Source organism: Tupaia chinensis, unplaced genomic scaffold (assembly GCF_000334495.1).
Source record: "Tupaia chinensis unplaced genomic scaffold, TupChi_1.0 Scaffold000332_1, whole genome shotgun sequence".
NCBI classification, from domain to species: Eukaryota; Metazoa; Chordata; class Mammalia; order Scandentia; family Tupaiidae; genus Tupaia; species Tupaia belangeri.
The window spans coordinates 637,153-647,647 of record NW_006159826.1 but is presented as its reverse complement, the minus strand read 5'-3'; the positions used below and the strand labels follow the sequence as shown (position 1 = coordinate 647,647).

General features: G+C 49.7%; 1 protein-coding gene and 1 long non-coding RNA gene across 2 annotated transcripts in view; one reads left to right on the top strand and one right to left on the bottom strand.

Moving 5' to 3' along the window:
• Positions 1-9,328, top strand: part of LOC114008412 (uncharacterized) — a 37,426-nt gene extending 28,098 nt beyond the window's left edge. The window contains exons 2-3 of the long non-coding RNA XR_003549941.1: positions 7,849-7,991; positions 9,174-9,328. This is a non-coding gene — a long non-coding RNA (uncharacterized LOC114008412). The remainder of the gene's footprint in view (positions 1-7,848; positions 7,992-9,173) is intronic.
• LOC102473276 (olfactory receptor 6B2) lies at positions 4,244-5,213 on the bottom strand. The gene has a single exon (XM_006151934.1). The coding sequence runs from the start codon at positions 5,189-5,191 to the stop codon at positions 4,253-4,255; it is 939 nt and encodes a 312-aa protein (XP_006151996.1). The 5' UTR covers positions 5,192-5,213; the 3' UTR covers positions 4,244-4,252.
• Positions 9,329-10,495: the final 1,167 nt, after the last annotated feature.

Genomic DNA, 10,495 nt, shown 5'->3' with positions numbered 1-10,495 from the left:
TTTTTCTAGGTCAGATGTTTTGTCTTCTACATTAGAGTTTCGGTCTTCTGCCTGGTCTAACCTACTTTTAATGCTTTCAAGGGAGGTTTTGATTTCCTCTATCACATTCTTCAAACCTAGAAGTTCCATCTGGTTCTTGTTTAGGGTATCCATTTCTTCTTTCAAGTCATTAAAGGACTTCCTCATCTCCTGGAGCTCCTTGTCTCTTTTCTCTTCCATCTCAGTTAGTTTGGTCACTACAAATATTCTGAATTCCTTATCAGACATGTCCATGATGTCCATTGTATTGACAGTGGGTGATGTAGGCTTGATTATTTCCCTTGGGAGAGAGTCCTTTTGTTGGTTGCTCACACTTCTTGAGCCTCTGCGATTGTTCCTAGTCATCAAGTAATCTATATGTTGCTTCCTAACTTATTTAAGGTATCTCTGAATGTTAAAAGGTGTGCAGGATTGGGACAAGCAGTTAGTGTAATGGCTATGTCGCTGGACTCCCATGTAGCCGACCGCGGTTTGAGTCCCGGACCCGGTGGCTTAAACTCACGCTGGGCGCATGTGCATGCGTGCCCAGGATCCCAAGAGGAGAATAGAGGAGAAGGAATTGCGGCGTGGCCATCCCCTCTGGGGGTGATTTCACTCTTTCTGTCTCTCTGTCTCTCTCTGTCTTTCTGCGAGCGCACGCTCCCTATAGCAAAAACCTCTAAAAAAAAAAAAGGTGTGCAGGATTAGAAAATTGGTGATTTCTCTTACGGTTTGCCTACCTGTTGCTCATCAGTACCATGTACTGTTGTCACTGGTCCTGGGTGACCCAAAGTCCTCCTTGTTTCTAAGAAGTGATGATCCTCCAAATGATCTAATAAGCAACACCTCAAGAGCAAAGAAAAAAATCGCACAGCATGTGTTGTGCACCACACACTATTCAAAACACTAAAATTCAGAGAGTCCAAAGGCAAGTAGGGAAGGAGCAGAGGATGAGTGATGGACCTGCAGCCACAGGCAGCCTGGTGTCTGGAACTGCTCGCTGGCTTGAACCAGTTTCCAGGTGGGGTACAAGTTTGTCTTAAAGTCCCAAGAAACCAACCTGAAGTCCAGAGATGAGTAGGGGTGGGGATAAGCAAAGGTCCTGGCCGTAAGCTAGGCTAAGAAGCTTTAACCAAAGAAATAATAAGTAGAGTGAGAAGACAACCCTCAGAGTGGGAGAATATATTTGCAAATTATACAGATAAGAGACTGATAAACAGAATATACATGGACCTCAAGCAGCTTACCCACAAAAAAATAATCAATCCGATTAAAAGATAGGAAAAGGACCCGAACAGTCAATTCTGAAGAAGACATACAAATGGCCAAAAAGCATATGAGCACATGCTCAACATCTCTTATCATAAGGGAATTGCAAATCAAAACCACAATGAAATACCACTTAGCCCCAGTCAGAATGGCTAAAATTAAGAGATAAATAATGATAAGTGCTGGTGAGGCTTGGTGAAAAGGGAACTCTCCTACATTCCCATTCCTACATGGGAATGTAAATTAGTACAACCACTTTGGAGAACGATATAGAGCCCTTAGAAATCTACAAATAGAACTACCATATGACCCAGTGACTCTGCTTTCAGGTATTTACCCAAAAGATAAAAAGACCCTCAGTCGGAAAAACACTTGCACATTCACGTTTATTGCAGCATTATTTATAATCGCTATGACATGGAATCAACCCCCATGTTCAAAAATAGATGACTGTATTGAAAAAATGTGGTATATGTACTTTACATACTACTCAGCCATAAAAAAGAAACCCTGACATTTGATACAAAGTGGATGAATATGGAAGACATCATGCTACGCGAAGCCAGCCAGACTATGAATAACAGACTTTGAATATCCCCATTCAATATATACTGATTATCTGTGCTCTATGGCAGAAACTGAAAGTTAGGAAGGTATAGTAGCCGGGAGGGAATGGCAGATACTAGAGATAGTAAAGACAGGGGTAATATGGGCATGAGTATAGAGAGCAGGAGGGGAATGGGAAGAAAAAGAAAAAAAAGCATGCTTTATTGACAAAAAAGGAAAAGCTATTTGCTGCTGCTGATGTGTATAGTAATGTGTTTGTGTTGACTGGTAAACATGGTAATCGTGCTGGAAGAAGAAATCTTATATGCTATAAAGACGTATGTGATTAAATGTGATATAAGAATAATAATAAAAATTAAAAAACAAAAAGACAAAGGTGAAAGGACGAAACACCGAGGTATATGGAAAAGCTATGGTGGTTATGACAGCACGGTGTTGGTCCAAAAACAGGCAGCTAGACACATGGAATAGAGACAGTTGAAGCATACATTATCTTTTAGACACAGTCATTTTGTGTGTGAGAAGAAGGACACTGCAGAGGCAAAGGGTGACTTTTCCAAGAAGTGGTGGGTGCAGGGCTGGGTCAATTTCATATCCACATAGAAAAGAATGACTTTTCACCCATATCTCATACGATAAATAAAGTCAATTTAAAATGGGGACAAAGAAATGTGCCAATTTCTGTTAAAGTTTTTTTTCTTCTTCTTTTTGCTATAGGGTGCGTGCACTCGCCAGACAGACAGAGAGAGACAGAGAGACAGAAAGCGAGAAATCACCACCTAGGGGGGATAGCCACGCCGCAATCCCTTCTCCTCCGTTGTCCTCTCGGGATCTTGGGCACGCACACACACGCGCCCGGCGTGAGTCCAGCAACATAGCCATTATGCTAACTGCTGGTCCCTGTTAAAGATATTTTATAGGTCAACTGGACTAGGGCGAAATGTTCACATGTTAAAATATTCACATTGTAAGCTAAATAATCTGATTGACTGTGTAAAAGAAAATGAAAATTAAAAAAAAATAAATGTTAAAAAAGAAGACAGTTAAGTGCTTAAAAAAATTAAAAAATAAAATGGGGTATAAATGTAAATGTGAAAAATAAAATACTAAAGCTTCTTGTATGTAACAAAAATGTTCATGATCTTGAAAAAAGGTGATCATTTCTTACATGGAAATTTAAAAATTAACTTTAAAGGGGGAAAAATGTACACATTGGACATCAAAATAATAGATTTTTTCATCAAAGGACACCACGGCCCAGCCACAGTGACTCATGCTGCTAGGGTGATGGGCTCTGCAGGCTGGGACCACATGTGAGGCCTGGTTCAATTCCTGGTCCAGCCTAACGACCAGCTGAGGTAGGAGGAATGAGAGCTGGATGTGGCCTGGGCAATGCAGTGAGACCCTCTCTTAACACAAACACACACACAGACGCAAGTGTGCAAACTCAGAGCCCTGTGATATTTCTACCCAACAAGTTGTACCCAGAATCTTTAAGAACTCGTCATGTCAAAAAGAAAAAAGAGACTCCATATAAAAACAGGTAGAAGACTTGAATGGGCACTTCAGGAAAGGCATAAGTCAAAGGACAATAAGCCAGTAAAGGTTAAGAAGGTATTCAACAACATTTGTCCAGAAAGATGGCTAAGTTGAAAAACACTTATAATACTAAGTGTTGGTCAGTATATGAAGCTACTGAATTCTCTCCTGCTGGTGGGAGTAAAAATTGGTATACCCGATTTGGAAGATGGTTTTTCAGGGTCTATGAAACTAGACCATATGTGTACCTTATGCTGCTTCAGTGATCAGTGTAGCCTACAGGTAACGAGGTCCAGCCTAAGTTCATGGCCTGTACAATGCCTATTCATTGAAAGGTCTGAGCCAGAATGCTTGTAGCAGCGTTATCCACAGCAAACAGCACGCGTCACACTGCTCACCAACAGCCAAAGGCACGAAGGTATTAGGGTGTATATTGGTCGGAATTTTTATATGGAAATGAGAAAGTATGAACACTGCGACATACAAAAACAACAAGGAATCACCCAAGCATGGTGTCGAATGAAAGAAGCTGAACAAGAAAGTGCATAGACTTCATGACTGCATTTGCAAAACTCTCCGAAACACCCAAACTAGTACATGGCGTCGGAAGGCAAGACGGTCGTGTCCTTGGATCAGGGATAATGGCTACGAGGGACATGGGGGAAGCTCGCGATTCTCAGTCTGGGAGCTGGTTACGAGAGTGTAGTTCTGTGAAAACACTTGTAGGTGAAGGCTCGACACTGCGTTTTTCCCTACCATTGTTGTAATTCACTTAAAAAAACTGATTTTTATGAGCATGGAGTGTCATATAAGATTTGTTTTTATCACTGCAATTTAGATTCTAGGGCACTTAATTGTTTTACTGTGGAGCTGAACCCAAGCCAAAGACCTTTTTCAAGGCATCCTTGAATTCTTTGTTCCTCAGGCAGTAGATCAGGGGGTTCACCATTGGCGTGAGGACCGTGTACACAGCAGAGATGAGCTTGTTGGAGCTCCTCGAATCGATGGCCTGGGGCCGGACGTACATGAAGATCATGGCCATGTAGAAGATAGTGACCACAGTGAGGTGGGAGGCGCAGGTGGAGAAGGCTTTCCAGCGGCCGGTGGCCGAGGGGATGCGCAGGACGGCCAGGGTGATGTGCCCATAGGACAGCACGGTGGCCAGGAGCGGGAACACCAGGATGAGGAAGGCCAGGATGAAGTCCACCAGCTCTGCAGTGGAGAAGTCCGTGCAGGCCAGCTTGAGGATGGGGGAGATGTCACAGAAGAAGTGGTTCAAGACGTTGGAGCCACAGAACGTGGCGCTGGAGATAAAGTAGACCTTGATCACGGAGATGGTGAAGCCGCTCAGGAAGGAGAAGCCCACCAGCTGCAAGCACAGCCCCGTGGTCACGATGACCTGGTAGCGCAGCGGGTGGCAGATGGCCACGTAGCGGTCGTAGGCCATGCAGGCCAGGAGCACGCACTCGGTGCACACCAGGGAGCTGAAGAAGTAGAGCTGCGTCATGCACCCGATGAAGGAGATGCGCTTCCGCTGGAGGAGGAAGCCGTCCAGCATCTTGGGGATGATGTCGCACACGTACCAGATCTCCAGGGATGACAGGGAGCCCAGGAAGTAGTACATGGGCCTGTGCAGAGGGGTGCTGCCCCAGACGGTGAGGATGATGGCCAGGTTCTCCACCAGGACACAGAGGTAGATGAGCAGGAAGAGGAGGAAGAGCAGGTACTGCAGTGCGGGGGCCGTGGGGAAGCCCAGCAGGATGAAGGCGCTGACCTTGGTGACATTCTCCCCCCTCATCCTTGTGTGCTTGGGAGCTGCGGGCCTGCAAGACACCAGTGAGCGAGTGAGGGGTGACAGGGGCTGGGGAGGGGAAGGGCAGAGCTGGACCACGAGGGGGGATCTGGCCGAAGGCGGGATGCCTGGCTCCGTGAGCAGCAGGGGAAAGCGATGATCCACTCGTCGGGTGGTAAAGTGGAGAAGTCTCGTGGATGTGTCTAGATCCAGTGACAATGGGGTGCGAGGAAGGGAGGCCGTGCTGAGGGAGAGCAGCTTAGGACGTGCACAGAGAGGCTGTTTGCAGTAATGGGAGCCAGGACTGGCCTCTGCTCTGCTCTTAGGTCTGGGGCCCTATTTTACAATCAGCACATGCCACGGGTTCTCCAGATCTCTTGGGCATCCACACCCGCCACCTCAATCCCAGAGAGCCATTGTGCTGTTTATTTTATTTCACTCTTCCCCCTGATTCTCTGGCTGGACTGGCACTCAATCTCTGCCAGGATGTCCCAACATGGATGTCCCCATGGGTGAGGCAAGTTGGTTCACCCAGAGAGTTGGCACTACGTCCCTGAGGAGTGAGCTGGGAGGCCTTTAGGGTCTGTGGTAGTGAGAAGTGAGGGTCCTCCCTCCTGATCTTTGTGGTGTTCCCAACTCACCCTCTGCCAACACATGGGTGTCCACACATACACACCACATGTACACACACATGCACACACGCACACCACATGTACACACATGCATGTTCACACACAGAGACCACATGGATACACACATGCTCACACACAGTGTACCACATGTACACACACACATGCTCACATACCCTTGCACACCTGTACAGACATGCATATACCCTGTACATTCATAAATGCACACCTTTTAACATGCTTGCTCACACTCCCATATTCATATTCACACACACACAGTCACACAGACATTCATGCCTTTCCTGGCTGGAGAAGACAGCTATGGTGGCCTGAGCACAGGGAAGCTGGTGAAGAGCCATAACGAGGCTGGTCTCGCAGAGATGGAGAAACAGCCAGGCCACAGCTCTCAGGAAACATGCAGTGAGGTGCAGAGCAGCAAGAATGGTAGGAGGGGCACTCCTGCAAGCTCAGAGGGGTGCAGGTTGGTCAGGTCCCTTGAGGGGCTTCAGAGTTAGCAAGGAAGGGGCAGAGTGGCCTGCAGGGACAGTCGAGCTGGGCACCGTGATGGTCTGGCGTGAGTGCCAGGCTGTCTGGCTGCACCCTCTCTCATCTCGGCTCTGCTCTTGGAAGGGAGGCTGGGTCGAAGATCAGAAGGAAGCAGATCTCAGCCAGGGCCTGGGCTCCTGGCTGGAGAAGAGAATTGAGAGCAGCGCTGGTGTGCAGTGAGGACAGCTCGAGCACCTCCCTCAGAGGTGGCGGTGAGACTGAAACACGCTGGCAGGGCAGACACAAACTGAGGACGACACACAGGAATGGCCAGGGCGAGCGCTGCCTGCGTTCAGACCAGCCCACCTCAGGGACCCCGGCAGAGGGGCACGCTGGGTCTGGGCATTTACTGCCTGCTCCAAAACTCATCAACCCCCACCTCCTCCAGTGTGAAAGCAGTGACGGCCCCGCTGTCAAAGAGGTCCAGGGATCTGATCTGGGATGCTGCCTCTCTGGACACCATCCTGAGGTGACCGAGCCCTTCTCCAAGCCGAGTGGCCACAGAGGACAAGAAAGCCCATAGGGAGGGCCTCTGGGGGCCCGCAGGAGGCCAGAGAGCCCCCTGCCGACTGGGCCTGCTGGGAGCTCACAGAAGGTCAGGAAACTCCCTGCCGATGGGGCCTGCTGGGGCTCTCACAAAAGGCCAGGGGTTCCCCTGCCACTGGGCTTGCCTGGGGCTCTGGCCTTGTGGGGCTCTGGCCCTGTGCTCCTACCCCAGGATGGTGGAGACCCTGCAGGTCTCACTGATGGCTCAGAACATGGGGAGCGGTGGCTGCTCTTTAGCTAGCCGGCGGTTAGGCCGGTTAGTACCGTGCTGGCTGGCTCAACGTAAAAAGCAGGAAACACGGTTCTAGGTCCTTCAGAACATGCAGCTGCCATCCCTGATCTGAGACAGGACTGCACTTTCCACAGACAAGCACCCGCCTTGGGAAGAGCTCAGACTTACAGCAAAGTTGCCAAGCTGGCACAGTTCTCAGAGCCCTTCACCGAGCTCGCGCTGAGCAACCCTCGCAGGGCTGGGCTGTGCCGGTCAGAACGAGGGCCCGGAGGCCTGCCAGCTCCGGCTGCACCGCTGACTGCTCATGCATCTTCTCCGTTTGGCTTCTTATTTCCTGCTCTATGTGTGGGTTTTCTTCCCGTTTATTTCACAAGAGAACTTCTAAATGTTATGGAAAGCTAGAGTGGGAGCTATTTTGGGTGCATATTCTGACATCTGAGCATATTTTCTCATAACATGCAGCTTCCCTGATATTTTTAAAGGTTCCTCATTGCTCTTTCATGAGCGAGACAGGGAGAGAGCGATAAGCACCCACGGGGTCCCCATGCTGCCAGCCTGGGTCCTGGGCACACCAGTGGCGCCCAGCACTTGGCGTGCACAGAGGACCTCAGAAGGGAGGCCAGGACCTTCCACATGGGCCTAGCGGGAGAGCTCTGGAGCACCCCTCTGCCAGCTGTGGTAGTCTGCTTCCTTTTCCTGTTTCCGCCCAGATCCCACACTGCTTTGAGACCGCTGTTGTAACTCGCCACCACCTCCGGCTTCTCTGCAGACTGAAAGGCAAGTTGTTGGAGGGAGCCCAGGATTCTCATAGCGAGCGAAGGCTTCCAAGGTGCGAGGGAGGGCATCTGAGCAGGTGAGCAAACCACACTGGGGCCTTTGAGGAAGCCCGCAAGGACAGGGAAGACGGCTGCACCCGAGCGGGTTTTATGGGGTTGAGGAGGTGAACCCGTAGTAGCTGCTCCCCTGTGGGCACCTCCGGCCTCAGCACGGCCGGCTGCAGCCTTCATTCACTCTGATGCCCGATGCCCTCCTTCCCTGCTGGCAGAACCTCCTGGAATGGACCGTGGCTGTCGGGGAGCAGATGTCAGCTCTGTCCAGAGCACTGTAGGCTGCAGGCTGAGGCTGGGGGAGGTGGGGTGAGGCTCAGCCCAGTGCCCTCAGCTGCCACCCAGCAGGCGGCTCGCGGAGTACTCAGCACAGCGCACGGGATACAGGGACTTCGCTGAGCACCCACCAGCCGGCATGCTGGGGACCGAACTTGCGCTGAGACCACAGCAGAGTCCGACACTGCCACTGCCCGGACGCCTAGGTTCCTACCTGGCTGGGGTCTGCCTGCAGGAGCGGAGCAGCGACGCGGTGTCCGGGAAACCCGGCTGGCGGTGACCGCCACGCTGACTTCTGAGGAGTGGGCTGCCTGCGGCGCTGCGGGGAGCGGCTGTGGCTTTTCCTGCTGGAGCTCGGTGGCTCCTGGGCCCAATTACTCCGCCCGCTCGCTGCCAGGTGGCCCACACTGCCAATTAGTCAGGTCCTGGCCTCTGGGGCGGCTCGCCCAAAGGCCCAAGGCGCCCTGGCAGAGGCTGCGGAGCCCACGCCCTCCTTGGAGGCCTCTCCTGACCTCGCCTTGCATAGCCGCTGCCCTGGGTCACCCTGTCCTGTGCTCCCAGGGGTCAGGCCAGAGTCTGTGCTGAGATCCAGGGAGTGGCTGTGCGGCTGAAGCAGGCTCGAGGACCTGCAGGATGCTGGTTATCTGCCTGAGCAGGGGAGCCTGGCAGCCCCAGGCTCTCAGAGGCTCACTGGTCAGGGCCCACTGCCTGGGTTCCCTTGCTGCTCTCAGCTCTCCCGACCTCCCATTCTCTCCTCGCTAGTGTCACTGCATCCCCGTGCCCCCTGCTGGCCAAACGGGCTGCCTCCCTCAGAGTACCGGACTCACTATTCCCTCCAGAACTTTCTTCTTTCAAATGCCAGCTGGCCTCCCCTGACCCTTCCCTGGAGCGCCAGGACGACGACCACATTCACATCTTCTCCCCTGCTCCAGGCCTCTCAGGCGCTCAGGAGATGGTGTCCTGCCTCTGCCAGCTTCCAGGACTCCTGCTTCCCTGGTCTGTGTCCTCATCACCCTCGCCTATGCCCCTGTGTAAGCACACATACGGATATATACATGTGTGTGTATGTATGAATATGCACACACATATGCAGGTATGTATACATGTGTGTATAGGTGTACAGTGTATATATACACACATATATGTACACATACACACAAACACACATACACGTGTATACCACATTATCATCTTTATTCATTTATCAGCTGATGGACACTTAGTTTCAAAGCCATGGTTAAAGTAAAATGAAGTCAAAAGCTGGCTGAAGAGCTTGAGTCAAAGGGCTAGATCCCTTTTCAGCTAAGAATCTGGTTTACTTTTGCCTTTTTTGGTCCTTTCTCTGGCTGTTTAACAAGTTGTTTATTTTTTGGATATCAGATAAGCATTCAGGGAAGTCTTACCCTTCAGGTACCAAGAAACCAAGAATTCAACACCCAGAGTCTAAAGACTATGGCAGTGAGCCTCAATTGGAGAGCAGGTCATTGTAAAACAAATGCTTTTCCTGAGACACTGGCTTAAACTAGATTCCCAGGACTGTGCACCAAACTTCTGTGACCTAAAGTTCCTTATGATGTGGGAGCTTAGTTTCCTTGCATTGCATGTCACCACTCTGGCATGAGAATGTTATGTATGCTACATGTACAAACAGTCCCCTACATTTTTTATAATGGTGATTTCACAGTGTCAGATTTTATGTCACACTGTCAGGTTTTATGTTTAAGTCTTTATTTCATTTTGGGCTGATTTTTGTATATGCTAAGAGACAGTGGTAGTTTCTTCCTTCTGCCTGTGAATATCTAGTTTTCCTGGCACCATTTTTTTTTTTAAGATTTTTTTTTCATTAGGGCATGTGTGCTTGATGGAAAAAGGAGATAGAGAAAGTGAAAAGGAAAGTGAGACATCACCCCTCAAGAGGATAGACAAGCCTCAGTGCCCTCTTCTCCACTCTCCTCTCAGGATTTTGGGACTTCACCCACACATGTGGGTGACCTGACAGCATGATCCTCAAGCTGCCAAGTATGGGACTCAAAGTGCAGTTGGCCATGTGGGAGTCCAACACCTTAACCACCAAACCACTTACTGGACTGATATTTTAATAATATTTTTTTTCAATCCATGAACATGGGATGCCTTTTCATTTGTGTGTGTGTTCTTCATTTTCTTCCATCAGTGTTTTATAGTTTTATTGCATAGATTTTTTTTTTACCTTCATGGATAAATTTATTTTATTTTTTAAAAAATACTAAGGTTT